The sequence below is a fragment of the Heloderma suspectum genome, chromosome 16 (assembly GCF_057233095.1).
Source record: "Heloderma suspectum isolate Gila_16-S chromosome 16, 16-S_ref, whole genome shotgun sequence".
Lineage (NCBI taxonomy): Eukaryota > Metazoa > Chordata > Lepidosauria > Squamata > Helodermatidae > Heloderma > Heloderma suspectum.
In genome coordinates this window covers 19,074,954-19,102,780 of record NC_139473.1, presented here as the reverse complement: position 1 = coordinate 19,102,780, position 27,827 = coordinate 19,074,954, and the positions used below count along the sequence as shown (strand labels likewise).

General features: G+C 48.4%; 1 protein-coding gene across 1 annotated transcript in view; it reads left to right on the top strand.

Annotated features, from left to right (window-relative positions):
- SRRM3 (serine/arginine repetitive matrix 3) overlaps window positions 1-27,827 on the top strand; it is a 111,112-nt gene that overhangs the window by 9,054 nt on the left and 74,231 nt on the right. Inside the window, exon 2 of the mRNA XM_084822678.1 lies at window positions 23,607-23,708. Coding sequence (XP_084678804.1) covers window positions 23,607-23,708 — 102 coding nt within the window. The remainder of the gene's footprint in view (window positions 1-23,606; window positions 23,709-27,827) is intronic.

Sequence of the window (27,827 nt, the reverse complement as noted above, 5' to 3'; positions counted from 1 at the left end):
TAAATAAATAAATACAGACTGAAAGTTGGAGGACAAAGAAAATACACAACACATGCTCGAGAGAAATTTAGCTCAGCAATGGTCTTATCAGGACAGCTGCCTTCTTATCTTTCGGGATGAGCTGCTTTGGTGGATAGGAATTTCCTGCTTATAATGAGCAAGTTACAATTACCTAGGGATGGCGGAGAATTCCGCCATGGATAGAAGACTTACCCCGACTCCACATGGAATCCTCTTCAGACGGATCCTCTGGCTCTGGATTGCCAGCGATACGGCCGCCATGCCGTATCGCTGGCTGAAGGGGACTTGACTGACTGCAGACGCAAATGGCGTCCGGGACACCATTTGTGGCCGTAAAGGCCTTAGTTTAAGGTAAATACATCCCTACAATTACCTTCTCATGGTCAAACACATACACATTCTCTCAATCCCATCAGGCACCTCACCTGATCCACGCTACTTAACCAGGCCTAGTCAGGCCTACCTTCACAAGGCTTTGTTCTGGAATCCAGGAACTTTTTCCAGATTTTTTTCCACCTTAAAGTGACATTTAGGCAAATTGCAGCTGTAAGGGGAAAATTTAAGGGATGTCGCTTTAAGGGAAGAGAAAAACACTGAACATCGGCATCGAGTCAGGATAGCTTGCGGGTAAGCGAACTGAAGCCCAGCGTGCTTAGCTGTTAAAAGCTCCACAAACTTTATCCCCGGATGGATTTTTCCGACACCCCTACACTGAAGGAGGATTAACATCCCATTTTAAAGAGATTGGAAAGTCACTCACCTGGCTGGATTGTCTCAGATGTCTGGGCTTGGTGTCACCGCTGTTGTCGCCTGCCCAAGACCCTGCTCCTGACGTTACTGTCCCCAGCACACAGCACTGCAGTGCCACCATTTTAGATTTCGACACAACGCCTGCAATGTAGCATCACTCTGGGGCAAATTCAAAATGGCGGCTAGTCAGAGGAGTGTAGTCAGGGAAGCCTGCCAGCAGTGTAGGAGAGAGCCCATCAGAAGCCACTATGCCAAGGACCTGATGGCCTTGTAGGCCCCTTCCAACCCTACTATTCTAGGACTATTCTATGACCCCCCATCAAGACTAGAGCCTCCCCTGGTTATACCCTCCTGTAACAAAAAGGAGTCTGGACCACCAACCCAGTGAGACACTCTTTGGCTGAATATAACATGGTTATACCGTTATCATACCGTTATCATAACCATTGGTACACATGACTCCAAGGGGCACCAATAGTTACGATAACGGCATAAGTGCTATGTGTCGATTCCGCCTTTATCTACATTCCAGACACAAAGGTGACATCACCCATGTGATTGGTTATAATTCTTTATTACTAGGGAATGGACCCAGCTCTGCACAGGTTGCAGCCTTTCGTGCATACAGCGAAGGCTGCAAGAAAACTCACACCGGTGTCAGGGTTGGACATGTTGTGTCCCCTCCATCTGAGTGAAGGCATGCCCACTGGCACCCCTAGGCACAGTTCCTGTTATGGTGCTCTCCTGCAGCCTCTTAAGGGATGGGTCTCTTCACTCCATTGTCCTGCCTAGGGATGTTGGAGAAATCTGGAACAAATGAGTTTGGATTTCTATGAATCTGGCCCACATATTCCGCAGTGGACTGTCTTTTCCTGCGTCACATGGATTCCGCAGTCTTGCAGACTGGCTTTTTACTTTCTGGAATTTTACACAAATTTGCAGGTAGAAAAATATGTAAACCTAAAAAAAAAAAAGCCACTGTCAGAGAATGCACGTTTCCCCATAGGCGAAAAGCATGAAAATGCGTATTTGTCCCATAGGCTAAAGTGTGAATATGCACATTTCCCCCATAGGCTAAAGCATGAAAATGTGCATTGCTCCCATAGGTTAAAGCATGAAAATGTACATTGCTCCCATAGGTTAAAAGCATGAAAATGCACACTTGGGGGGGATTTGCATATTTTGGGGAGATTCGTGCATTTGCACCAGTGCGAATTTGCACAAATCTGGGAAACTGGGAAAACCAGAGTCGGTCAATGAGCAGATGATGGAATGGGAGGCACCTGGCAATCCATGAAATGCAGATGGAATGGATTTTACAAAATCCATACATCCCTTCTCCTGTCTAACAGTGGGGGGGGGAGGTGCATAACTCCCCCCCCCCTTGGCCTGCTGTTTTCCCCTTGCTTCCAGCTGTATGGTCTGCAAAGCTATATGCTGGTTACTGAAGTCTGCCTCTAGTGGCTGAAAAAATTACTGCAGGTTTCAATGGACACATTAAGATTAATTAAAATTACTGAATGTATTTTAAAATAAAATAGCCCCATGGTGCACAGTCCTAGGGCCCCCATCATATACATGTCAAGTTTCAGGTGTCTAGGTTTCATGGTCTTGATGATACAGAGGTGATGGATGGATAGACAGATACACACCCTCTTTCAAAATAATATAATAAAGGCTTCAACCACATGGACACATTAAAATTAATTAAAATTAATGAATGCATTTTAATATATTGATGTATCCATCCATCCATCTATCCATCTATCATCTATCTATCTATCTATCTATCTATCTATCTATCTTAATCTGGACACATGGGAATCCAGGCTTATGGCTTATATTTCTATGATCAGCCTATTTTCCAGAGCTTCCTTAAATTCCTCAAACAGCAGGTTAGCATATAGGCCATGCAGTCCGGTGTGAGGCCAATCCTGAGATAATCAGAAGAATGAAAATGAACCCCATTTTCCAGCTGAGTGTATACATTCCAGAACCAAGCAGGGAGATATTCAGATGTGGTCATCTGCATTTCAAATAAAATGAAACATAGAATGAGCTAACTTATATGTACTCTCAGGAACCTTAAACCCATATCAAAATCCAAAGAATAACTCAGTAACACAACTTGCAGGTGGAAGCCCACCTCAGGAACCATAGTGTGGCTTTAGTCATCCTATCGTAACTTTTTGCCAGCCACTCACAGATGAAGGAAGATCTCAAAGAACAAAGTTATTTGTATGGGTACTGGACAGAAAAGGAAATGAGATGAAATGAGATGACCTCCAGTTTCCCTTTATAAGTCAATGGGGAGATATATGAAGCATCAGATTTTCTAAAGCAAAGTTCTGCTTTGAACCAGATGCAAATGGGTCATGCTTTAATCAGTCCAAGCCAAATCGGCCCAATTCCCCAACCACCAAAGTGGGGTGTGAAACAGGTTTTGGTGCACACCAGGGATGCATTGGGATGTCGGAGGAACCTAGTTGGGGGATAGAACTTGGCAAGTTTTCACCAGCTCAGCCGCCCAGATACCAGCTGTAGGTCCCTGGACTTGCCTGACTTGACGTGTGCCACTTTGGGCAAGCTCGCAGTTTTCTGCTTTTTTTATTTGCATAAATCATGCAATCCTTACGGAATAATTCCATATAAATCTTTATGGAAATCGCGATTTGCACAACATTGTGGCTGTAAATAGAAGAATTTGCATGAAATTGTAGGCATAAATTGTCATTTACACTTTCAATTTTGTGCAAATTACACTATTTATGCCAGGCATTTTGCGCAAATTGCTATTTCTGTAAATATACCTATGATTTTGTGCAAATCACAGCTCGCGGATTGAAAAAAGGGTGGGAAAGTTCCTGAGTTTCAGGAACTGACCTGCTGCTCAGCTTGCAAATGCGCACTGAGTCCGGGGTGCCACAGGGATCCGTCATGCCAGAAGCAAACAGGATTTCCCTGTGATGCCCATCACAGGGATGTACAGGAGGGATGTACAGACTTTGTTAAATCCGTTCTGTCTGTGTTTCACAGACTGTCAGGCATCATTCTTTCGATTATCTGCTCATTGATGGAATTGGAATTTTTTAACCAGAAATTTATTCTAATTGCGCTAATTTGCATTAGTGCTAATTTACATCACTGCATTGCTGCAAGTGCACATAAATGATAATGCACACTTAATAATAATGGTGCAGGTGCACAAATGTGCTAATGTGCATTAGTTGGTGCAAATTAGAGCGAATGCAAATTAGCACAAATACCCATCCCCCAAAGTGAAAGAAACAATGTGTAAGTCTGCAGAATTCTGGGGGGGAAATCCATAAGTCCATGGAATTCCAGAAAGTTAAAAAAGAATATTCTGCAGAATCCGTGTGACTTGGGGAAAGCTGGTCTGTTGCAGAATCTGCAGGTCAGATTCCCAGAAATGCAAACTCATTTGATTCCATTGCGGACTTCTCCGACATTCCTAGTGCACACTGTTATTTAATATATGGACACAGCCAAGGATCAGGTGTAGCTTACACACACATGCATACCCCTAGAGTTAAAATAAACCATTTTCAAAAAACGTTCAGACGACTTGTGCGAAGTGCATAGATTTCTTGGCGCATGAAGGAAAATGCCCATGCAAAATGCACAGCTGCGCAGCCCTGCATTCCCCGCTGGGCATCGAGTTGTGTATTTAATTGGCGATGCGGTGTATGCATGTGCTGAGGGTAGCGACTTCCCACCGAGAGCCAGGGAGGAAGCGATTCTCTCACTTGCTTACAATTCAGTGTTCTCTTTTGAAAAAAATCTGTTTCCGAACAGCTCCGCTGGCAAATAATAATAATAATAATAATAATAAATTAAATACAACGTACAGAGCCTAATGAGGAGATCAGCCATCTGTTGTCTCTCCTTCTTCCCAGCTCTCTGACGTCCAGCAGGCAAGAACATCGCCAGCATGAATAACACGGCATGGCAAATATTTGCCTTTTCCAGCATGTTCTTCCATCCAGCCTTGGGAGACTGCCTGGTGGTGGTTGTTTTTAAATCTCACAAAGCTCTCCGTGTGGAAGACAGCAGGTCTGTCTCGACGGGACTCCATCTGGGTCCGGATGAATCATGATGTTAAGGAAGCTATAGCGTAGGATTCTGGCCAATCGGAGCTTCCTTTTGTGAGAAGGATGCCCCTTTCTGCCTGGTGTGCTGCAATGCTATTAAAAGCGGAGCAGGCCTGCTGGGCGCACGAGGCAATTGTCGCAGGCAATTCAAGGCCTTCAAGGGCAGGAGCGGGCCTCTTTCCACCCCTCTGGCCTTCCCCTTACAGGCCGCACCCCTGCCACTGGACTTCGGCAGCATGCTGGTGGCAAAACGATCAGCAGTTTGCCACCGAATGTTGGCAAAGAGGTATTCCTTCATCAAGCAGTAGATTCCCAGACAGCAACACCTCCCTCACCCTCATGGCTCCTTTTCCAGCTAACTCCAGCTTACGACTCCCGGGTGCCTCCTTTTGCCTTTGTTCAACCCACAAAATTCCTTTTGTCTGTGTCTCTCTGCTGCCTGTCTTCAGCCAGACGGGTGCCACTTTCTCCAAATCCGGGTGGGTGTCTCATTCCCAAACCTGTGGAAAGCTCTCCCCAGCTATCAGGAGACCATCTCTGAATCGTTCGCTCCCACCGATGAGCATCAACCCACCCTTCTGGACTATTGGCCGGCCATCAGCCTAACAAAAGGGCTTCTGAGCCTGCAGTGTTAACGATGTGTATTTTGTAGCCTTTACTTGGAATTGCCCATTATGGGGGGTGGGGGGGAATTCAGTCCATTTCATGACACGAAACGACTTCGCATAATGGTGCCTTTTGTTCAGTAACTGGGCAAAATTTCAATTTTTTGTGTGACACAGAGACTGCCTCTCTCCACTTCACGCAACGCTGTAGCATCACACCAGGAAATGGAATCTAGAGTGGGAATATGCAGATGAAGGGGTGTGGTCAGGGATGGCCCTCCCATCAAGCCAGAGTGTTGAACCTTTTTCAGTGCAAGGGCCAGGTTCCATTTCGGAGAACTCTGGGGGGCTGCGTCCCAGTGGTGGCCAGGGTCAAAGCCAAAAGGGGCAGGGCCCAAAATTCCAGTGTATTGTAGCTAAAAGCTCTTCCTGCCAGTAAGAAACCCGTAGGAGAGGCATTTCAGCCTTTTAGAATGGGGACCAAACTGCACAAACGCTGGGAAACCCTGAAGCAATCAGTGAACGGGGGAAAGGGGTGGGCCCAGGGCCCAAGCCCATTTGCGTCCCTGCCCTTGGCCATGATAGGCTACATAAATATTTACGTAGCCTATCACGGCAAAGAGCAGGGACGCAAATAGCATAGCAGACGCCATTTGTGTCCCTGCCCTTGGCCGTGATAGGCTACGTAAATATTTCGCCTCCCCCATTTGCCTCCCCCCCCCAGCGGATGCTCCGGACTGGACGGGTGAGTTGGGTTCGTACTAGGGGTGGACGAAAGTCACTTACCTGTCCTCGAAGCTTTTCGCGGTGGGGGGGAGGCGCTTCGCTGCTCCCCCCACGAAGTTCAGTCCGGGGGGGAGGCTTCCCGCCTCGCCCGGCCGAAATTCAGGCCGGGGGGGAGGCGCCTCGCCTCACCGGGCCACAAACTAAAAAGTTTTTTTTTTTTAAACGCCCCCGTGATAGGCTACGTGACGATTTACGTAGCCTATCAAGGCTGACTTTGCAGATCTAGCCATGATAGGCTACGTTAATCGTCACGTAGCCTACAACGGGGGCGTTTTTTTTTTCTTTTATTGAAATGGCAGCGGCGGCAGCCGGTCGAAAGACCGGCTGCCGCTCCCGCCCCGGACGAACACCCGCCAAACCGCTGGCCGGACCCGCCGCCAGGAGGGACATTCGGCAAAGGTAAGTCCCGTCCCGGGGGGGGGGTGCGGGGGCGGGGGGGTGCGGAGAATTTCTCCCCGAAACTTGTTCGGGGGGCCGAACATATTGGCACTCGGCCCCCCGAAGTTTCAGGGAGAAATTCTCCGCCATCCCTAGTTCATACACCCCTACATGAAGGTAGGCGAAAACCTGCCTCTTTCCACAGGGCGATGTGCCTCCTTCCTAGGGATGCTGGAGAAATGTGCTGTGAACTCAAGTGATGCCGGATTCCAAAGAATCCAACCTCCGGAGTCCACAGTGGACCGGCCACACTCAGCTCCAGGTCTGGAGGAGTTCCCGCAGAGCGGCTCTCCAGCTTCCTATAAAACACGATACTCTAATGGCGACTGCCGTTAGCTTACCACAGGGAAGCTACAGCCGTAAATGGTGTATTTCATGCCATTTGCGGCCGTAAAGCTCTGGCTTTGACCTAAATACAGCCATAAACAGCTGCAATGTAGGTATAAGTGAGTGCTTTATGGCCGCAAATGGCAGCTGCCCTTAGCGGATTGCATTTTATAGGAAGCTGAAGAGCTGCTCCGACAACTTTGGTGGACACGGCAGGGATCTGGAGTACTCCGCAGGGCCCCAAGTGGCCCGAATTGCCCTGCAATGGACCCCCACCCCGACCGGACAGTGGGGGGTTTGTACATCCCTACTCCTTCCTACCCACTGAGAGCCAGTGTGGTGCAGTGGCAAGAGTGTTGGACTGGGAGTTGGGAGATCCGGGTCCTAGTCCCCACTCGGCCATGGAAGCTCAGTGGGTGACTTTGGGCCAGTCACAGCCTCTCAGCCCAACCTACCTCACAGGGTTGTTGTTGTGAGGATAAAATGGAGAGGAGAAGGATTGTGTATGCTGCCTTGGGTTCCTTAGGAGGAAAAACGGCGGGATATAAATGTAATAAAATAAATAAATAACTAAATACAGAGAGAGAGAGAGAGAGAGAGAGAGAGTTGTGGTCATTTCATTGCTTATTCACAACTGGATTCATCCCACTGCTAGCAACAGGACCTGCATTTTATTTAAATAAAATAAATCATGCATAAATACATGTATTTACTTATTCACCAAAAAAAGGCTCCCAGAGCAGCTTACAAAGAGTGATAATGAAGCAGCACTCGGCCTCAGGATTACAGTCTAAAAAGCACCACATCAAAGGAGAACGGATTGGGAGGAGGGCAGGCGGGGAGAAGCAAAACTCATTTCAGCTCCAGTTGCTAACTGCTGGCTAACAACAAAAGACAGCAGCTTTAAAACCGAACGGAAGAATCAGACAGTCTTTCTCTGTCTCCGTCTCTCTCTTAAAAGTAGATGACTTCGCAGGGCTGCGAGGTGGCATCTGTGCAAAAGCACCATTTGATCGTGTCAAGGCTCCGCATGTTCACTCCACCCCCTCCCGCCTCCCGCCATGGGATCGAAGCACAAGCCCCCGCCGAGGAGGAGCGGGGCCGTTAATGAAGCCGCTGGGGATGAGTCGAGCAGCAGCCCAGTCCCTCGGCTTTGGAGAGATCAATGAGTGCCGCTATTTGAGGGACCCTTTTAAGTGGAGCTGGGAAGACCGGATGCAGATGGGGACGCGGTGGGTTGGGGCAGGTAACGGGAGCCTTTAGAGAGCAGATGCCTGGTGTGAACTGCCCAGAGAGCTTTGGCTGTTGGGTGGTACAGAAATGTAGTTATGACATGAAATGAGGGATGGTGGAATGGTTGCAGCTCAGAGGATGCTTTGCATCCAGAAAGTCCCAGGTTCAATCCCCAGGTAGAGCAGGGAGAAACCCCTGTCTGAACCTCTGGAGAGATGCTGTCAGTCAGTGCAGACAGCACTGAACTAGATTAGGGATGTGCGGATTTTGTCAAATCCATTCCGTCTGTGTTTCGTGGATTGCCAGGTGCCTTTTGTTCTGTTGACTCACTGACGGAATCGGATTCTTTCCAATTTCCCAAATTTGCGCAAATCCCCCCCAAATGTGCAAATTTCCCCCAAATGTGCGTTTTCATGCTTTAGCCTATGAGGGAAATGTGCATTTTTGGCCAGTGTTTTTTAATGTACTTTTCTATGACTAAATTTGCATAAAATTCCAGAAAGTTTTTTTTTTTTTTAAAGGCCTGCAGTGCAGAATCCGTGAGACTCGGGGAAGGCTTCATAGAAGATTTCTATGAATCCATGGGTTGGATTAATAGAAATCCAAACTCATTTGATTCCGTTGCGGATTTCTCCGACATCCCTAAGCTAGATGGAGTGGACATTTGACTCGGTAGGAGGCAGCTTCCTAGGTTCCAAAGTTTCGAGAAGATGTGTTCAGGGTGTCGAATTCTGATTAGATTTTTAGAAAGATTTTTGGTACCTTGCTGGGCCGGGGAGGGAAGTTTCTGGGAGGAATCTTGTGGACATGGGGGTGAAGCCAAGAGCTCAGTGGGAGAGCATATGTTTTGCATGCAGAAGGTCTCGGGTTTAATCCATGGCATATCCAGCTAAAGGGACTGTGTAGCAGGTGATGGGGAAAGAGCTCGGCCCTGGGGGTATGCTGCAAAAAATGATACTGGACTAGATGGACCAATGGTATGAGAGGCTTTCAGAATCAAGGTTTGCTTAAGGCAGGGGTGTTGAACCTCTTGCTGCCCGAGGTCTGAATTCCATTTTGGAGAAGCTTTCTGAGGCCGCATTCCAGTGGTGGGCAGGGCCAAAGGGAAAAGAGGCGAGGCCAAAACACAAACCATCAAAAATACCAGCATATTTCGGCTTAGAGCACTTCCTGCCAGGAAGCAGGAGCATCAGAAGCTGCTTCATGCTGACTCAGACCATTGGTCCATCTACCCCTTTCGCATTCAAAGCAGGTGCGCTCCCGCTGAACTATGTTTCTTCCCCTAAAACTGAAGTAAGATTCTAGTCCTCATGGTTGTGAATTGAGGGCGGATTGAAACAGGAACTTCGGAAGCTGCCTTCTACCGAGTCAGACCCTTGGTCCGTCTAGCCCAGTGTAGCTGACGCTGACTGGCAGCGGCTCTGCAGGGTTTCAGGCAGGGGTTTTCCCAGCGCTAGTTGGATTTGCTGGGAATTGATTCAGGGGCCTTCTGCATGCCAAGCAGGGGGCTCTACCACCGAGCTGCAGCCCCTCCCCTTCAGGTAAAGCATTTCAACGTGGAGGGAAAAACATTCAAAAGCCTGGAAAGTGCCAAACAATTGCCTTTCAGGGGGAAAGGGGTGTGGCCAATGCAAGGGGGCGTGGCCCCTGGGGAACCCCAAACAGCCAGCCTAGGACCCCAGATTTGGCTTGTGGAGCTGAAGTTCAACACCCCTAGCTTACGGGCACCCAGGGAGTTAGTGGTAGGGGTAAAGTAACCCAGGCTTTCTAACACTACCTTGAAAAGCCAGGGCAGGAAATATCCTTGGCTCAGGAAGTCTCGGGGGGCGTCTAATTCCTTTGTCCTCGGTTTCCGTCTTCTTTTACTTTCAGCCATTGAATTTTGATGTATATTTCAAAAGGCAACGATTTAACGAGTCTGTTGCTTCCTGCTTGCGCTCGCTCTCTCTCTCTCTCTCTCTCTCTCTCTCACCTTGCCAGCGCCCCTTCATCTGACAACTGTCCTGAAACATCTCAAAGCCACGGACCGTTTCCATGTTGTGTGTGTCTTCCCAGAGAGATGGCATGGGACGTGTGGGGGAGGCAGGCGGACGGGCGCGGAAGGCTTTATTTTTTCCAGCCTTGTGCTGTGGATAACAAGCTTTCCCCTGCCGCTTTTGTTATCGTAACCAGCCTGGAGGGGGGCGGGGAAGAGGGGAGCAGGCAAATTCCTCAAGGACAGATCTATCAACAGCTAGGGATGTCAGAGAATTTCGCCATGAATCTCGGGGAGGCCGAATGCCAGCGCATTCGGCCCCCCAAAATCGGTGGTGAAACGGTCTGCCCCCCCACCCCCCCCGGGACGGGACTTACCTTGGGCGAATCTTCCTGGCGGCGGTGGCGGCTCTGGCGGCTCCGGTGGCAGTGCGGCGGCGGTGGTGCGGCGGCGGCAGCGGCCGGTCTTCCAACCAGCTGCCGCCGCCGCCATTTCCAGTAAAAAAAACACAAAAAACAAAAAAACGTGATAAGCTACGTAAAGATTTACGTAGCCTATTACGGCTAGATTTTTAAAAGATACCATGATAGGCTATGTAAATCTTTACGTAGCCTATCACGGCTGATTCAAAAGAAAAAAAACAAAAACGCGCGTACGCAAATGGCGGCGCCCATGGGCGCCGCCATTTGCGTTCCTTATTTTGACATGTCTTAGTCTACGTAAACATTTATGTAGACTAAGATGGCAAAAATAAGGGGAACGCAAATAGCGTAGCGTCTATGTAAACATCTACGTAAACATTTACGTAGCCTATCATGGCTGACTGCAGGGACGCAAATGGTGGCGGCTACGGCCACAGCCATTTGCGGACCCGGCCGGCCAGGATTCGGGGGGGGAGGGATGGAGCACCCCCCTGGGCAGAATTTCAGGAGGAGGGACGGAGCGCCTCCCCCCCACCGCAAATGTCACCCTTCGAAAAGGTAAGTGACTTTCGTATATCCCTATCAACAGCGGCTTATAGCCATAAACATTATGCAGCCATATTCATCACCTTGTTTGTTTATTAAAGGCGCAATCCTATGCATGTTTAGACAGAAAAAAGTCCTACATGCTGGGAGTTGTAGGACTTTTTTCTGTCTAAATATGCATAGGATTGCACCCTTAAAATATTTTTATCTTGCTCCTCAGCCCCCCCACCCCAAAAAAGCCCCTCAGAGCAGCTTACAGTCACTCACTAAACAAGACAGTCCCTGTCTGCAGGCTTAAAATGTAAAAAAAAAGGACGTGAATCAAGGAAAAAGGGATGGGGAGGGAAGAGGAAATTTTTTTAAAGAGACTTTCAACCGAGTCCAGTTTCCCTTCTCTTCTCCAAGGGGGGCAGGCAGTCCAACTGGAGCCGGCCCTGAAGTTTTCTATGCCTGCCCACCACCCTTTTTCCTTCTCATATCATACCTTGTTCTATATCATCTTTCCTTGTCTGCTACTTTTTCAAATTATGCCCAAAGCAGCTCACAAGGAAAGCGAACAAATCAATATACCGGTAGAAAGAGACACATACAGAATCATAAATCTATTAAACACATCTCATATGAAATCCACATTTAGAAGCCAACACGCTGCAATGAAAAAGTTCCCGAAATATATGAACACAATTCTTCAGTAGTTCTGTTCCTGCCTGGAAGGGCGGACCCTGAAGGTGGCACTGGGAGACAGCTGTTTATTTCTTTATTTGAAATATTCAGATGCTGCCCTTCTGATGGTCCCAGGAGAGTTTACAAAACCCCATGGCCTATTGCAGATTCCACTTGTGGTGTTATTATTATGTTGTCCATTGACCTGGATATTTTAGATTTATCATCATCATCAGAGCAATACAACAATGGAGCCAATGACCTAGGGAGGCAATGGGCTCTCCCACGCTGGAGGCGTTCAAGACGAGGCTGGACAGCCACCTGTCAGGGATGCTCTGACTTGGATTCCTGCACTGAGCAGGGGGTTGGACTCGATGGCCTTGTAGGCCCCTTCCAGCCCTACTATTCTATGATGCTATGATCATCAATAATTATGATGATTGATGATGTCTCTCCTATGATAGTCCTATAATAGCCTGGAGAAATGGAATAGAATAAAATGGGTTTTAAGTGGGAGAAATCAGAAACCTGTCAGGAGACCAGGGCTCAATGCTGTGTTCTGCTCCTGCGAGAGGAGAAAAGGGACACCCGACGTCCCATGTGAAAGCGTACAAGGCGTAAAACAAGACAGCTGTGGGCAGCTGGAGCAGTGTAGGAGAAGCTGATGGTCTCCTCCGCACCACTTGAGGGCTGCCACTCACCGTGAACCGCTCTATTATTGAACAGCAGAGCACGTCCGGAAACCATGAAATATTCAACAGGGCTTGAATGCCAGGCAGAGCCGATCACAGGAGGCTGCGGACACCTTTTACCTCCACCTTAGGGGCAGAACAGAATCTCCCCTTCTGAAATCAGTTGGAAAGACAACCCTGCCCCCATCCTGCCACATTTTTGATTGTAGAACAGCCGAAGAATTCAGAGAGGCACTTAGGTCCTTTTCTCGGCTGTTTAATGGCCTGTATGGGGGTGCCCTTTAGACAACCATGTGTATTACTTCAGTTACAGAGCACATGACTACCATTTCTATTCTCCCCTTCCCTCCCTACCATAGTTCACAGCTGTTCCTACATGTGTGTGTATAAACAAATACTCTTAACATGTGCGGTTTTGCATTTAAAACTTGCTTAATTCATGGCACCACTATGATAGCAGGATAGGGATGTCTGTCCTTTGAAAATCTGCCCCCTTGGGGGCCCAACAGATCCCCGCTGCCTGCCTGCCTGCCCCATCTTGCATTCATGAGCCAAGGGCTTTTCCAAAAATCCAGGAACTTTTTGCATGTTGTTTTCCTCCTGTCAATAGCAAATTGCACAAACTGCAGGTGCAATTTCTGTAATTTGTGCACATTGTGGCCCCAATTTGCTCAAATTACAGCCGCAGTTTGCACAACTTTCTATCGACATGAAAAAATCAACACGGCTGCAAATCGAGTCGGGCCAGCTCATGGGGATGCGTGCCAAAGATGCGAGCTTGGGGGACCAAGCTGCTGAACACTCGACGAACTCCATCCCCGGACAGAATTCTCCGATGACCCTGCAGTAGAAAATAAAATAGCGTTTGCATCCACTGCCCTGTTGCTAAACACATTTGCTTGGGAACGAACACTATTTTGTTGTAGAAAAGGCAAAGATTATTTTTTAAAAAAAATAAAAAGAATAAAATGTACATCTGTAGCCACGTGCATGCCCAGTTGGCTGCCCCTTAACTCTAAAAGGTTGAAAAAGAAGAAGACAAGAAAGGATGCTATGGTGAGAAGACCCCCCCTCCAGTGGGCCCCGACATGCCCACGGTGGCCTAGGTTAGTTACTGCTGCTGTCTGGATGGTTTTTCAGATGCCCTGGACTTTGGTCCTGAGATCAAGACCTACCTATAGGGATGTTGGAGAAATCCTCCACGGACCCCAGTGAGGCTGGATTCTATTGAATCCGGACCCCTGAAGTCTGTGGAGGATCGGATCTCCTACCTTTTCTTCCAGCGCGAAGTCCTCAGTGGCGGATCCTCCCTGCCGCTGGCTCCGAAGACCCAGTGATACGGCCACCATGGCATCCGCTACGCCATTTGCGTCCCTGCACTTTACCATGATAGTCTAAGTAAAGATTTGCGCAGCCTATCGTGGTAAAGTGCAGGGACGCAAATGGCCTCCGCTACGCAGGACGTCATTTGCGGACGCAGACCGGTTGTGGCTGGAAGTCTGGCAGTGGCCAGCCCTGGCTGGTGGCTCCTTGGACTCACCGCGGAGTGGATTCCGGGGGGAGGACCAGATTGCCTCCTGCCCGGCGAACCCCCCAGCGGACCCAGGTAAGTGGGGTTCATACACCCCTACCTACCTACACCACTGCAAGCATCGTTTGGGTGGCTCCGTTCCTTCCACTGGGAGACAGCATGAGAGGAAAGTGTACATGCTAGGGATGGTTAAAGATGTGAGTAGGGATGTCGGAGGAATCTGGTTGGGGGGTGGAGCTCTATGAGCTTTTGCCGACTCGTTTTATTGTGCAAATTTTCCTACAGTGAAATTTGTGCAAAGTTAAGGGAAGTGAGGAGGGTTAGGCTGAGAGTTGGTGACTGACCCAAAGTCACCCAGTGAGCTCTATGGCTGAGCAGAGACTAGAACCCGGATCTCCCCAGTCTAACCACAGTCTAACCCCAGTCTAACCACAGTCTAACCACTACACCACACCTGTTGTCTTGCATTAAGGACTGGGGGGGGGGGTTTCAGGGTCCGAAGTCTTGTCTTGAGCTCTGCCACCTCTCATTTATAAAAATGAGCCCCTCAATGGAGCCATGTTCACATTCTCCAATTTAATTTAGATATTGGCTAGCAAACACACCAGCCTTCTCTAGGGATGTCAGTCACCAGGCAATCTGGCCCTTTTGGAGCCTGACAGATTCTCAACTTGCATTTGCAAGCCAAGCCGGGGGTTTGTTCCCAAAATCTGGGAACTTTTTTGAGGGGGGTGGTGTTGCGTAAAAAGCCATTTGCGCAAATTACGACCGCAGTTTGAGCAAATCGCAGCCGAAATCTGCGTGATTTGTTCAAATTTGTTGGAATAGCCCTTAGCAAATACATCTCCACCAATATACGTATAATCTTCTTTTCATTTCAAGGGTCCGTGTTGCGCTCGGCACCTCCTCTTGTGCAGTGTGCCGTCTGACTGCTCTTTTCCCAATATGCCGCAGTGAGTGGAGCCTCCATGCTCGTGCCGGCTCATTTCTCCGCATGTGCACAAGAGGGAAGATGCACCTATTTCCCTCTCAGGAGATCTCACTTGCTTTAGATCAGGCTTCCCCAACCTGGTGCCCTCCAGCTGCACTGGACTGCAACTCCCCAAATTCCCAGCCAATGGCCATGCGCCATGGGCACCAGTGGAGCTTTCCTTGTCTTCTCTTTTCTTCTTCTTCCCCTCTTTTTCTTCTTTTCTTTTTTTCTTTCTTCTCTTTCCTTCTCTCTTCTCTTTTTTCATCTCCTTTCTCTCTCTTTTCTTCTCCTTTCTTCTCTTTCTTCTTTTTCTTTTTCTTCTTTCTTCTCTTTTCTCTCTTTTTTCTTCTCCTTTCTTCTCTTTCTTCTCTTTCTTCTTCTCCTTCCTCTCCTTCTTCTCCTCTTTTTCTTTTCCCCACATCCCTTTCCTTCTCTTCTCTTCTCTTCTCTTCTCTTTCTTCTTCTCCTTTCTTCTCTTTCTTCTTCTCTTTCTTCTTCTCTTTTTCTTTTCCCCACATCCCTTTCCTTCTCTTCTCTTCTCTTCTCTTCTCTTCTCTTCTCTTCTCTTCTCTTTCTTCTTCTCCTCTCCTCTCTTTTTTCTTTTCTTCTCTTTTTTAGCCCCTGTGCTGTGGGGGGCAAATTGAAAGAAAAATGTGGCTGGGTGGGACAGTTTAAATTAGGGCTGTGCAAGGAGCCCTGAACCAAATCAGAAGCCACCTCCTCCTCCACCATTGTCCTCGCCGCTGCCACCGCCACCTTCTCCACCTCCGCTGTCCTCACCACCGGCGCTGCTGCCGCTGCCGCCATCCTCACCACCACCAACTGCTGCGGCCTGGATGTGCGCAGTGACTCTTACTGCAGGGAGTCTCCATTTTTAAAATGGCAGCCTCCTGGAACTTCCAGTGGTGGTGGTGGAGGCGGCGGCGGTGGCAGGTCAGGTAAGGACCTGGAGGTGCTGCGGGGGGGGGGGGGCGGGGGAGCAAGCTCCAAAGCACACTGAGAGCTTCGGAGAGCCCCCGACCCACTCCAAGTTGCTTTGTGCTCCCTCCACTTCATCCTGAAGGGGTGCAAAGTGACCCGAAGCAGCCCGCTTCGACATGGGGTTTGGGCCTCGGGCCAAAGCAGCGCACAACTCTAGTTTAAATCTCCCCTACCTATGCACAGTGGTCCTGATCAGTAAAAAGGGGCCCTTATGCTTTGTTGTTGTTGTTCAGTCGTTCAGTCGTGTCCGACTCTTCGTGACCCCATGGACCATAGCGCGCCAGGCCTTCCTGTCCTGCGCTCTCTCCCGGAGTGTGCTCAAGTTCATATTCATTGCATCCGTGATGCCATCTAGCCATCTCATCCTCTGCCGTCCCCTTCTCCTTTTGCCTTCAGTCTTTCCCAGCATCAGGGTCTTTTCCAGGGAGTTTTCTCTTCGCATTAGGTGGCCAAAATATTGGAGCTTCAGCTTCATTATCTGTCCTTCCAATGAGCACTCAGGGTTGATTTCCTTTAGGATGGACTGATTTGACCTCCTTGCAGTCCAGGGCACTCGTAAGAGTCTTCTCCAGCACCACAGTTCGAAATCATCAATTCTTCGGCGCTCAGCCTTCCTTATAGTCCAGCTCTCACAGCCATACATTACTACTGGGAAAACCATAGCTTTGATTAGACGGACCGTTGTCGGCAAGGTGATGTCTCTGCTTCTTACTATGCTGTCTAGGTTTGCCATAGCTTTCCTCCCAAGGAGCAAGCGTCTTTTAATTTCATGGCTACAGTCACCGTCTGCGGTGATCTTGGAGCCCAAGAAAGTAAAATCTGTCACGTAAATAAGAGAGAATCAAGTGTGCACTGCATATTTAATGTAGCATGTAGTTTAGCCCAGAAATGTTGCCAAATTTCAAACTGGTGTAAAATTTCATTTCAATTCTAGGCTGGTGACTCTGATTGTTGTGGGGCTCTACTTCCATTCGGGTTTGAGTCAGAACCAGCCAGAACTCTAAAGGAGCTACCCAAGGTGCTGAACCTATTTTAGGGATGGGGTGCAGCACCTTGGATAGCTCCTTTAGAGTTCTGGCTGGTTCTGACTGAAACCCAGCCACCTGCCTCTGCTGGTCGGTCTGTCTTTCTTTCTTTCTTTCTTTCTTTCTTTCTTTCTTTCTTTCTCTTCCCCTGACTTACATCAGGAGTGGGCAGAAGGAAGATCCCAAGCTACAGACAGATCTCTGGGTGATCTGCAGTAGATTGGCAAAGTTTTCAAGGATTTCTGACTTCCCATTGTTTAATGATAGCAGCAACAAAAGACCTTCCCCTGTCCTAAATTATACTGCTGAAAAGAAGAAAGCTAGGGGAGGGGCTGTGGAAATGGTAGGAAATGAAAATTCCTGCCTGAAACCCCGGAGAGCCGCTGCTGCCAGTCAGTGCTGGCAATACTGGGCTGGATGGACCCAGGGTCTGACTCGGGATAAGGCAGCTTCTGATGTCCCTGTTCCTAAAGACTGGTTGAGCACCAAGGCCAAGATCTCTGCTCTCGTGGCCGTCAGGATAACTCGAGGGACTCAAAGGCTGCCCATTTTCAGGTGCATTTCTCCCAGCACTTGTAGGAAGATTTAATTAGCTCTTAACCGTTGTGAGCAAGGTTGTTGAATGCATGAAGGTGAACCAACTCCAAGTGTTCTTGGGATGGGGCGTAGCTCAGGGATGGAGCACCTGCCTTGTATACAAAAGTTTCCAGGTTCAACACCCAGCATTTCCAGGTAGGGCTAGGAATGAAACCTCCCTGAAAGCCCGGAGAGCCAACGCTGCTGGTCAGGGTCGACAATACTGGGCTAGATGGGCGAAGCTTCTGACTCCGTCAAAACCAAGAGTGGATTTTTGTGCTGAAGGACTGTGAGCTCCATTCATTTCTGGTCCTGAGACCAAGTCCCTGGGCTTGGCCTTCTTCCATCCTGCATGCCTGTCTTTCACACCAGGCTCCAGCTGGTGGATCTCAAGGCTCTAGTAAAAAAAAAAAAAAAGTGGATCTCACAAGCATGAAGTCTGCCCACTCCGCCCTTGCATGCCCACAAGCCCTGATCTCTCTTGCTCAGCCACTGCAATACTCCCAGATGTGATGGCTCCTTTGATGTTAGATGAATGAGAATTGTTGATGTCCTCATTACTGGAGCTCCTGCTTGCAGGGCCTGAGCCCCAGCGTGCTGCCAAGGGGACAGAAATCAGCAGGGATGCTCAGCACCGCATAGGATCAGGCACTGTCTAAGTGTTAATTGTTCCTCAGATGCACGCTTCCGTACGGGTGGGCGCCGTGGCGGACGAAGCACAGTAGCGCCATTATTGCAGCTTCTCATCAGCCCTGGTGTCTGCAGCCTAACACAGGAAAGTGCATTCAGCTCTTGGATATTATGGGGAGTGTGACGTGGGAGGGAGAGAAAGAGAGATCCAGAGCTCTAGCCACTGGGACCTTGTTACTATATTAAGGCTGCAATCCTGTACTTCAAGGATGTGGGTGTGGCCTCCTGCATTCTCCATCAAGATGGGGGATACTTGGCTCAACGATGCTAGAAGCAAGAAGGATCTTGGAATTGTTGTAGATGACAACCTGAATGTGAGCCGACAATGTGATGTGGCTGCAAAAAAGGCCAATGCTATTTTGGGCGGCATTAACAGAAGCATAGCTTCCAAATCCCGGGAGGTACTAGTTCCCCTCTACTCAGCACTCGTTAGGCCTCATCTGGAGTACTGTGTCCAGTTCTGGGCACCACACTTGAAGAAGGATGCAGACAAGCCGGAGAGCGTTCAGAGCAGGGCAATGGAGATGGTCAGGGGAGTGGAAACAAAGTCCTGTGAGGAGAGACGGAAAGAACTGGGCATGTTGAGCCTTGAGAAGAGAAGACTGAGGGGAGATAGGATAACGCTCTTCAAGTACCTGAAACACAGTGCGTAAGGCCAGGATCTCTTCCCGATCATCCCAGACACGGAATAATGGCCTCAAGTGACAGGAAGCCAGATTCCGGCTGAACATCAGGAAAAACCTCCTGACTGTTAGGGCAGTACGGCAATGGAACCAATTACCCAGGGAGGCGGTGGGCTCTCCCACGCTGGAGGCGTTCAAGATGAGGCTGGACAGCCACCTGCCGGGGATGCTCTGACTTGGACTCCTGCACTGAGCAGGGGGTTGGACTCGATGGCCTTGTAGGCTCCTTCCAACCCTACTATTCTACGATTTTATGATTCTATGCATGCAAGCTTCTTTTGCTGTTATTTCTTATCACTGATCAGAGATAAGAGGATATTTAAAGCCAATTAATCTTCAAACACCCTGCAAATAATTAAGCAGTTGCATAGAATGAAGTTGTGCATTTTGTAGGCAGGAAAGCTACTTCCTTGTGACTTGTGAGTACATATGCAGAGGGTATCTGGGATGCTATTTGAAAGTGCTACTGAGGGATTCAGTCCTGCTTCCTTCTGAGTAGGCATGCAGGAGCCTTGTCCTTCTTACTTCTGAGTAGGGATGGATGACCCCCCCCCTTCCGGTTTCGGCAGGTGCCCACTGAAGTGCTGCCCACACTCAAGCCCCCACGAGCTCGCTGAGCTACCCACACTCGCCCCAGATCCTGTCCACGAGTGCCTGCCATGTTCCCACCCTTGTTTTTATGAAAGAAGGAGGTCTCTAAAAATGTGTATATTTAAATATGTGCAAATTCGGGCTGGGAAAGGTTGATATACGCAGTATTAGAGGCATAAATGGGCCGTTTTTTCGTAAAAACAAGCTTGTGAAAATGGCGGGCACTTGCAGACGGGTCTGGGTGAGTGCGGGGAATGTCCGGAAGGGCTTGAGAGGGGGTGAGCGAAGCCAGAGTCTCGGTGCGCGCAGTCTGGGGGTGGGGGCAGGGTGGAGCCCAACTGACTCCCAGACCCAGTCAGTTGCCCACGCTATCCCTACTTCAGAGTAGGGGTGCCAGAGAAATCCACAATGGAATCAAATGAGTTCAGATTTCTATGAATCCAACTGGCGCATTCCACAGCAGACTGGCTTTTCCCAAGTCACATGGATTCCGCAAACCTGCAGACTATTTTTGTTACTTTCCAGAATTTTACACGCATTTAGTCACAGAAAAATGCAAAAAATAAACAAACACTGGCCAAAAATGCACATTTCCTCCATAGGCTAAAGCATGAAAATGCACATGGGAGGGGGGTCTACACATTTTCACAAGTACAGATTTGCACACATGGAAACTTGTGCAAATTTGGGAAACTGGAAAAAAAAATTCTGCCAATGAGCAGACGATGGAATGAAAGCCACCGGACACCCCGCAAAACACAGGTGGAACAGATTTGACAAAATTGTTACATCCCTGCTTCTGAGTAGGAGTAAAATGGTAATGATCCCATTTGGCCTCTCCCAACCTGCCTTTGGCCTGTCTGCAGATGGAATGTGGCCCCTGAGACTTTTCCTATTCTGCAATTTGGCTCTCAGGCTGAAACAATATCCCCCACTCCCGCTATACCCACTTCCCTATACAGCCATGTACAGTGACCTTCTGGCTACTCGGAGATGAACTCTCTCCCCCCCGCCGCCAGTTCTGCAGTCCGCGCTGGGCTGTCCGTTGTGCCAGGGTCGGGAGTCGCAGTTGGCTTGGCGGGTTGCAAGGAGCTCATGGGCTTTTTCTACTCCATGAGCATCAAAGGGGGAATGGAGTAGGTGGGAATGAAGGCTCCTTCGCTTCCCTGCTCTGGCCCTCCCAGATGTTTCATTGATGCTATAAATCGAGGAGGCATCGACCCGCCGATCCCCGCAGCTGGGGAGGCAGGAGAGAGCCCTCCGGCACGAGCAGAGAGCAGCACCCGCTCCATTCGCCAGGCCCGTTACTCAGAGTTAATGAGCCACAGAAGCTGTGGAAGCCGGGTGAATCGCCCAATAAATACTCGGCTGGACCTTTTAAGTCAATCAGGACGGAGAACCAAGCAGGCCTTGTGTCAAGGAGGCCAATTGCAAGGGATAAAAAGAAGCGCCCTGGGAGTGGGCTCCTTTGGCCCCCTCAATATTTCCTTGTGTTTCTCCCTGTGTTACAGCCTCCCTTCCCTTCCCCACTCTTTGTGCCTTCTGCTAGGACTGGAGCTGTCTCTCCCTGCTGCATTCAGCTCCTGTAACATCCCGCTGGTCATTGGCAAAGTCACCAGGCCTTGAACTCAGTGCCAGGGCATCAAGGGTAGGCATGGTCGGGCACTTGCCGAGGGCCTGTGCCCCAGCAGGGGCCCACTGACAAGAAGGCCCTGGACGTGCTCCTCTTCATTGCCATTACAGCCTGCTTGTTCATCTGCCTCTCTCACAGGCCCAGACAATGGTGGTGTTGAGAAGGAGGAACAGCAGATGCCATGGCATACTTGATCTCTGCCTACTGGTAGCAATGATGAGAAAGGGTGATGAGCAGTTGGTGAGGATGGAGGTGAGAAGAGTCACTGAGGGAGAGGACCTGTTGAGGGTGTCTTGCCCAAGAGCCCACAAAAACCTGGAGGAGTCACTGCTCAGCACTCTAACTAGACATGTGCAGGTTTATTCTGTTGTGTTCCTATCCTTGCTTTACCCTCTATTCAACTCCTTCTGAATTCTGGTTTAGCTAGGAGGACTTCTCCCCACCGCATGTTACTAAAGAGCAGAAACACCTTGACACAGCACAGCAAAAAATATATATATATACAAAAAATCTTGATGGATGTGGTCATATACATGGTTGTATCAAGTTTCTTTTGCTGCATCTCTTTAAACTGAGGCACATGGGTGCAGCTTCGCACTGGGAAAACATCAGGCAAAAAGGTGAGGTCATTGATACAACTTGAGCATAGAATTGCATCTAAAGCCTTTTCATTTGGGGTTTTACTGAGGCACACATGCATTGCTGTGCACTGGGAAATGGAACTTTGATACAACTGGACACACGGTTGCATCAAATTCTTTTGCTATGGTGTTTCACTAATAGCAAATTCTTTTGCTGTGGTGTTTTACAGTAATGCAGCTGCGCTTGGATAGAAAATGCATCTGATGATACCAATATGATGCTCATATGTTTTCTCCCTGAAGGCAAACAGTCCTGGAGAGTTGAATTTAGCTGGGAAAACAGCAAAAACACCCTCCCATCAATGCCGCACTCCTGAGCCAATTCATTCCACCCCCTCAGCTGCCTTTATTTATTTATTTATTTTAAACCACATCATACATATTCATAGTAAACTCATTCTCCAACTGCTGATGTAGAAGTAGGTTTGCAGATACCAGGTGAAGGCCTTTTTATTTTCCCAGGCACTAAATCTTTTAGCTCTGTTGTTTTAAATCTGTTATTGTATACTAAATCTCTGCACTGCTGCTATGCTTTATTGTTTTTTACTTCATTCTTATCGTAGTTTTATAATTCTAATTTTTATAATGTATGTTATACCTTATTTTATGGTTTACATAGTTGTGAACCACCCAGAGAGCGTAAGCTATCGGGCAGTATGGGACTGAAATAAATAAATAAATAAATAAATAAGTAAATAAGTAAATAAATAAATGGAAAAAAATAAGAGGGTAAGCCCTCCCAAATACATCACAATGACAGAGCAGTCTCGTTGACTACAGATTAGGGCTATTTTGTTGCAGATCGTGAATCTAAGGATGGGGGCGAAACACGTCCTGTTTGCATTTTCATGCTCTGCAACAAAATGTTGCAATGTGAAGCACTTCCAACAAAATGCAAACTGAATACATTTCACGGTTCTGAACCACTCCATGAACCAAAACTCAATGACCCCTCACAATTTGCACTTCTCTGAATTTCGCAGCGGTGTTCTCCGATCAAAACATGGATACAAATTTGCATGTGTTGGGGGAAATAATGTTCAAAAATGCGTTATATTAGGAAAACGACTTGCCAAAAATGTTTATATTAGGGCACAGTTCTATGGGGTGTAGTCGGCCGCCTCCACACGCTGTAATTTTTCCTTGAAAGGCTAATGGTGGCTGCCATTTTACCTTTTAGAGAGACGGAGAGTTGCCCCATGCGAAATCCAAGGACACGTAGGTAAGGGAGGGGGTGGCAGTCTGTTGCAGATTCTGGAGATCAGATTCCTGGGCATCTGGCCTCATTCGGGTCCACCACATATTTCTCCAGCATCCCTAATTGGGAGAAATGCGCACAAACATGAATTTTCATGCAAACTTTTAAAAAAAACAAAAAACTTTGGGATGAACCAAATTTAAGACTTTAAGGAGCTTTAGGAGAAACTGGAATTGACAAGAGTCATTCATCTGTACATGAATCTACTGCATCACATCTACTGTGGCTGTAGGGTTATGGGAGAGGTCAGAGGTTGCTGGGGCCTCCATTGTGTGGCTGATCTCTCAGCCTGAGAACCCACGGAGATTGCCCACCATTAATAAAACAAGGGCAGACAGTTTGGGAAGGGTGAAGCAATGGATGTTCCTACCTCACTCTCTCTCTGTCTCTGTCTCTGTCTCTGTCTCTGTCTGTCTCTCTCTCTCCTCCTGCCCCTGGCAATCTGTTATGACAGGTATTCCGAAGAAGAGATCCGGCAGAAAGTTGGGACATTCCGCCAAATGTTGATGGAGAAGGAGGGAGTGCTCACCCGTGAAGACCAGCATGGAAGGCATATGTGAGTACCGAGGGATCACTGTACAGCCTGGGGTCCGGCCCATTTGACCAGAACCATTGGTATAGAGCAGGGGTTGCTGTTTTTAAAGTGGGAGTCTGGCAGTAGGATGTCAGAGAAATCTGCAATGACTCCAAACAATTTGGATTTCTATTTATCTGACCTGTGGATTCTGTAACACACCAGCTTTTTCCGAGTCACGCAGTTTGTGCGTACTTGTGAACCGGTTTTTCACTTTTAGGGGTGATTTGTGCTAATACGCATCAGCATTAGTGCACATTAAGTGATGCACACCTGTGCTAATGTGAAGTAGCGCTAATGTGAAGTAGTGCAAGTAAAGCGAAAGTCTGGTTAAAATATATCCAATGAGCGGGTGATGGAACGAAAGAGGCCTGACAATCCAGGGAACACAGACAGAACAAATTTAACAGACTTCGTATATCCCTAGCTGGCATGTTGCAAAGTAACCTATCAGCCTCCGGTGCCATCTTTATGTCCAAGAATGCCTCTGGGCCCCACGTCCCTGAGCCTCAAAAGTTTGTTATCTGTAAAATGACTGGTGTAGCAGAAAAATCTAGAATCAAAAGAGTGGTATTGTGTTTCTGGACCTCTGCCTTGTACTTGTGTTCTTGGGCAAGTTTCTTTTCCGTAAGTCTCACCAGTTTGCCTTCTGGGAAATGAATGTTTTGTGAACAGCCACGCCCACCATGGCAGCCATTTTGTGAAATTGCCAACGATACTCTCTTAACATTCCAAATGTATCCATGGACCAAAAGTGTGTGGGGACTTCTGCTATATAGACAGAGTCTGGTTTCCAGCCTTGCTGGTCTGAACCTGTTTCTCAAGGTCTCTGGAATGTCTGAACCAAAAGGAACCTGGTTCCCCCCCCCCAACTCCTTGAATGCAGAAACTTAGCAGCTCAGGGGTAAGGATTCAGCTGAGCTTTCTGCCCAACATGGTACTTTTCTATATGCTGAAAAGGGTTTCTCTCCCCGTGTATGTGTGTGTGTGAGAATTCAAATAGCAAGCCCCACTCACCTACAACCTGAAGTGGTACAATTTGGGAAAGGTTCATCTCCAGTACTACTGATGTTTAAATGGGGCTCTCAGGACAGAGTTTGTGGCCAGCAGACTGGTATTAGATCCTCTGTTTAAGATCTTGGGGTAGGGAAATCAGAGGGGAGGCATTTCGGCTTGGTCCTAAAAAAGTATACAGTTACTTTACGCAAGTCAAATTGGGTAGAACACTTCCTGCACTGAAGTCTTCCCCAACCTGGTACCCTCCACATGTGTTAGAATACAACTCCCAGAATCCCACAGCCAGCCATGATTACAACACAACAACTAGGGTGAACTGGCCATGTGTCCTAGTTTGTTTGTTTGTTTGTTTGTTTATTTATTTATTGCATTTATATCCCGCCTTTTTTCCTCCAAGGAACTCAAGGCAGCGTATATGATCCTCCTCCTTCCTCCATTTTATCCCCACAACAACAACCCTTTGAGGTGGGTTGGGCTGAGAGTCTGTGACTGGCCCAAAGTCACCCAGTGAGCTTCCATGGCCGAGTGGGGACTAGAACCCGGATCTCCCGATTCCCAGTCCAGCACTCTCGCCACTACACCACACTGGTTTACAGAGGACAGTCGTCTCTTGGAAGGCAAAATCTGCCCAGCCCAAGTCTAGTTTAAAGATAAATAACCATCAGAAGGGAGAGCAGGCAGATGGGCCTTGAAGTTGCCATCCACTGTTAGAATCTGGGCAGCAGACTGAACAGGCACACAGCTCACCCGGTCGGTCTTCTCCACTACAGTAAGAAGTATTGCATTTCTATTTAAATTCCGTCCGTCTTTCTACCTCTGCATCTATACGTATAAATTAGCAAGTGCAAATCTTTGTCCTCTTTCATGCTCTTTCTTGGGGGTGATGCATTTCCTCCTTGGGGTGCCGTGTAAACTGGCCACCCCGTCCGCACTTCAATTCTGATTTTATGGTAGTTTGCTGATGGCTTTGATCATCGTTTTATTGTGTTCCATGGTTTTAAACTTTGCATGCTGCCATGGGAATGTGCGTTCCCTCTAAAAGGCAGCTTATAAATCTTTAAAATCAATCAATCAAAAGGCTAGAAGGATTTACTCCCCCCCCCGAAAGTTCAATGTTCAAGTGAGGGGGAAGGGGGGGCGGGGAAACGGGTCTGGAATATCCCTGAGGGGTCAGGCTTTCAACGCACCTTTTGGCTACAGCCCTCTTGAGTGCCGTCTCCTTAGTGGGAAGGTGGGGGCATAAATGAATAAATAAATATTTGGAGGCAGGGAGCAATCTTGGTTACCCCCCACGGACCCCATGTGAGGAGGTGTTAATAGCTCTGCCTGTTCTGATGGGTGTCATGGCTTGGCGCCATGGCAAGATTTGAACTCATGGCCTTTGAGAGGAGTATGGATTTTGTCAGCGTGACCCCTTCTGTCTCTGGCCAAAGGTGGGAACTTTGACCACACCTCCCAAGGAAGCCTCATTATACCACAGGCCAGAGCATTCCTGATCTTGTAAATTATTATGATTTATTATTTCTTAGAATTCTTAGACACCTTTCTCAAAAAGCGGCTCAAGGCATCTAAAAATATAGATTTTAAAAGAGCTAAAAACAATTATCCGCTAAAACACACCACCCCATAAAAGAACTAAAATCTCAGTGACTTCTTGGGCAAGCTTCCCAAGTTTCTTGGGAAACTTGCCCAAGGACAACCAGAACCATTCAAACGCCTGAGAATAGAGGATTGTCTTATCTTGGTATCAAAAAGATGACAATGTTGGCACCAGGCAGGCCTTGCTGGGCAGACCATCTCACTATCAAGGGGCCACCAGCAAAAAGGCCCTCTCCCTTGTTGCTATCCTCTGAGCCTCCCTCAGAGGAGGACCTCAGGTGTTGATTATACTCCTCAAGTCAAGTTTCTGTGTCAACCGATGTGGGAACTTGCTTTTCCTGGCTTTCTAGACTGCTCCTGCCCTGCCCATGAGCTAGGGATGTCTGTCGCTGGGAAGTCTGGTTCTTTTTTGACTTGACAGATTTCCACAGTGGGCATGGCTCAATTTCTTTGTGAGCCGAGTTACAGGCTTTTCCCCAAACTCTGGGAACTTTTTTCATGCATTTTTCACGGGTTCTGCGATTTGCGCAAATATCTGAGCAATTTGCCCACATTATGGTCAAATTTGCCCAAATTACAGCCGCATGTGTACAAATTGCAGAACCAGTGGGGGGAGGAATGCACAAAATGCCCGGAAAATCTCCAAACTGGCTTCAACCTGCTGCAGCTCAAGTCAGGTGATGCAGCAGGAACTGAAGTCGGGGGGGGGGCGAACCTAGGAAAACCTGTCAAACCCCACCTCCTGAACGGATTTCTCTGACATCCCTAGAAAGAGCTGGGGCAGAAGCAGCAGGGAGGATGGATCTGGGCTTGAGTGGCAGCATTCTCTTCTGGGTCTCAAGTGTCAGCAGTTGCCTTTCTGAGGGATGCAATTGCCATCAGAGGCTGTGGCGTGGCTTTCCCCCACCTCAGGGGCCTGCTCCATCAATAACGCTTCACAACTTTCCTGGATTGACAGTGAATTAGCCACCCAGCGCTCAGCAGCCCAGAGAGTAAACTGCACACTACAATCCATCAGTTGGGGGGGCGGGGACAGGGACGGGGACAGAGGATTGAGAAACCAGGTCACTCGGGACAGGAATAGTCCTTGCTGAGTCACTGCATGTGAATGCCTCATTGGGCTGGGGAATTGGGGCACCGGTGAAAAAGTGGGCCCAGAACTGAGGAAGGCAGGCAGAATAGGCAGGGCAGAAACACCAGCCAAAGATGGAATGCTGAGCCCAAACTTCACTTTGGACTTGAAATTTGGGGGGGGGGGCAGGGGGACCAGATACGCTACTCAAACTTACCTTTTTTGCTGCCACCACTTATTTCACCACGGTGGTGGTTTTCCTGGCAGCTGGCAGCCATCCCAGAAGCCTCCTCAGGAATGCCTCAGTGGCTGAGGGTTGCCTCCCCACCACAGAAACCCTTCGGGGCGATATAACGTCATTCCAAGGCCCCAAACAGACATTACTTTAAATCCAAAAGTAGCAGCTATGTCTT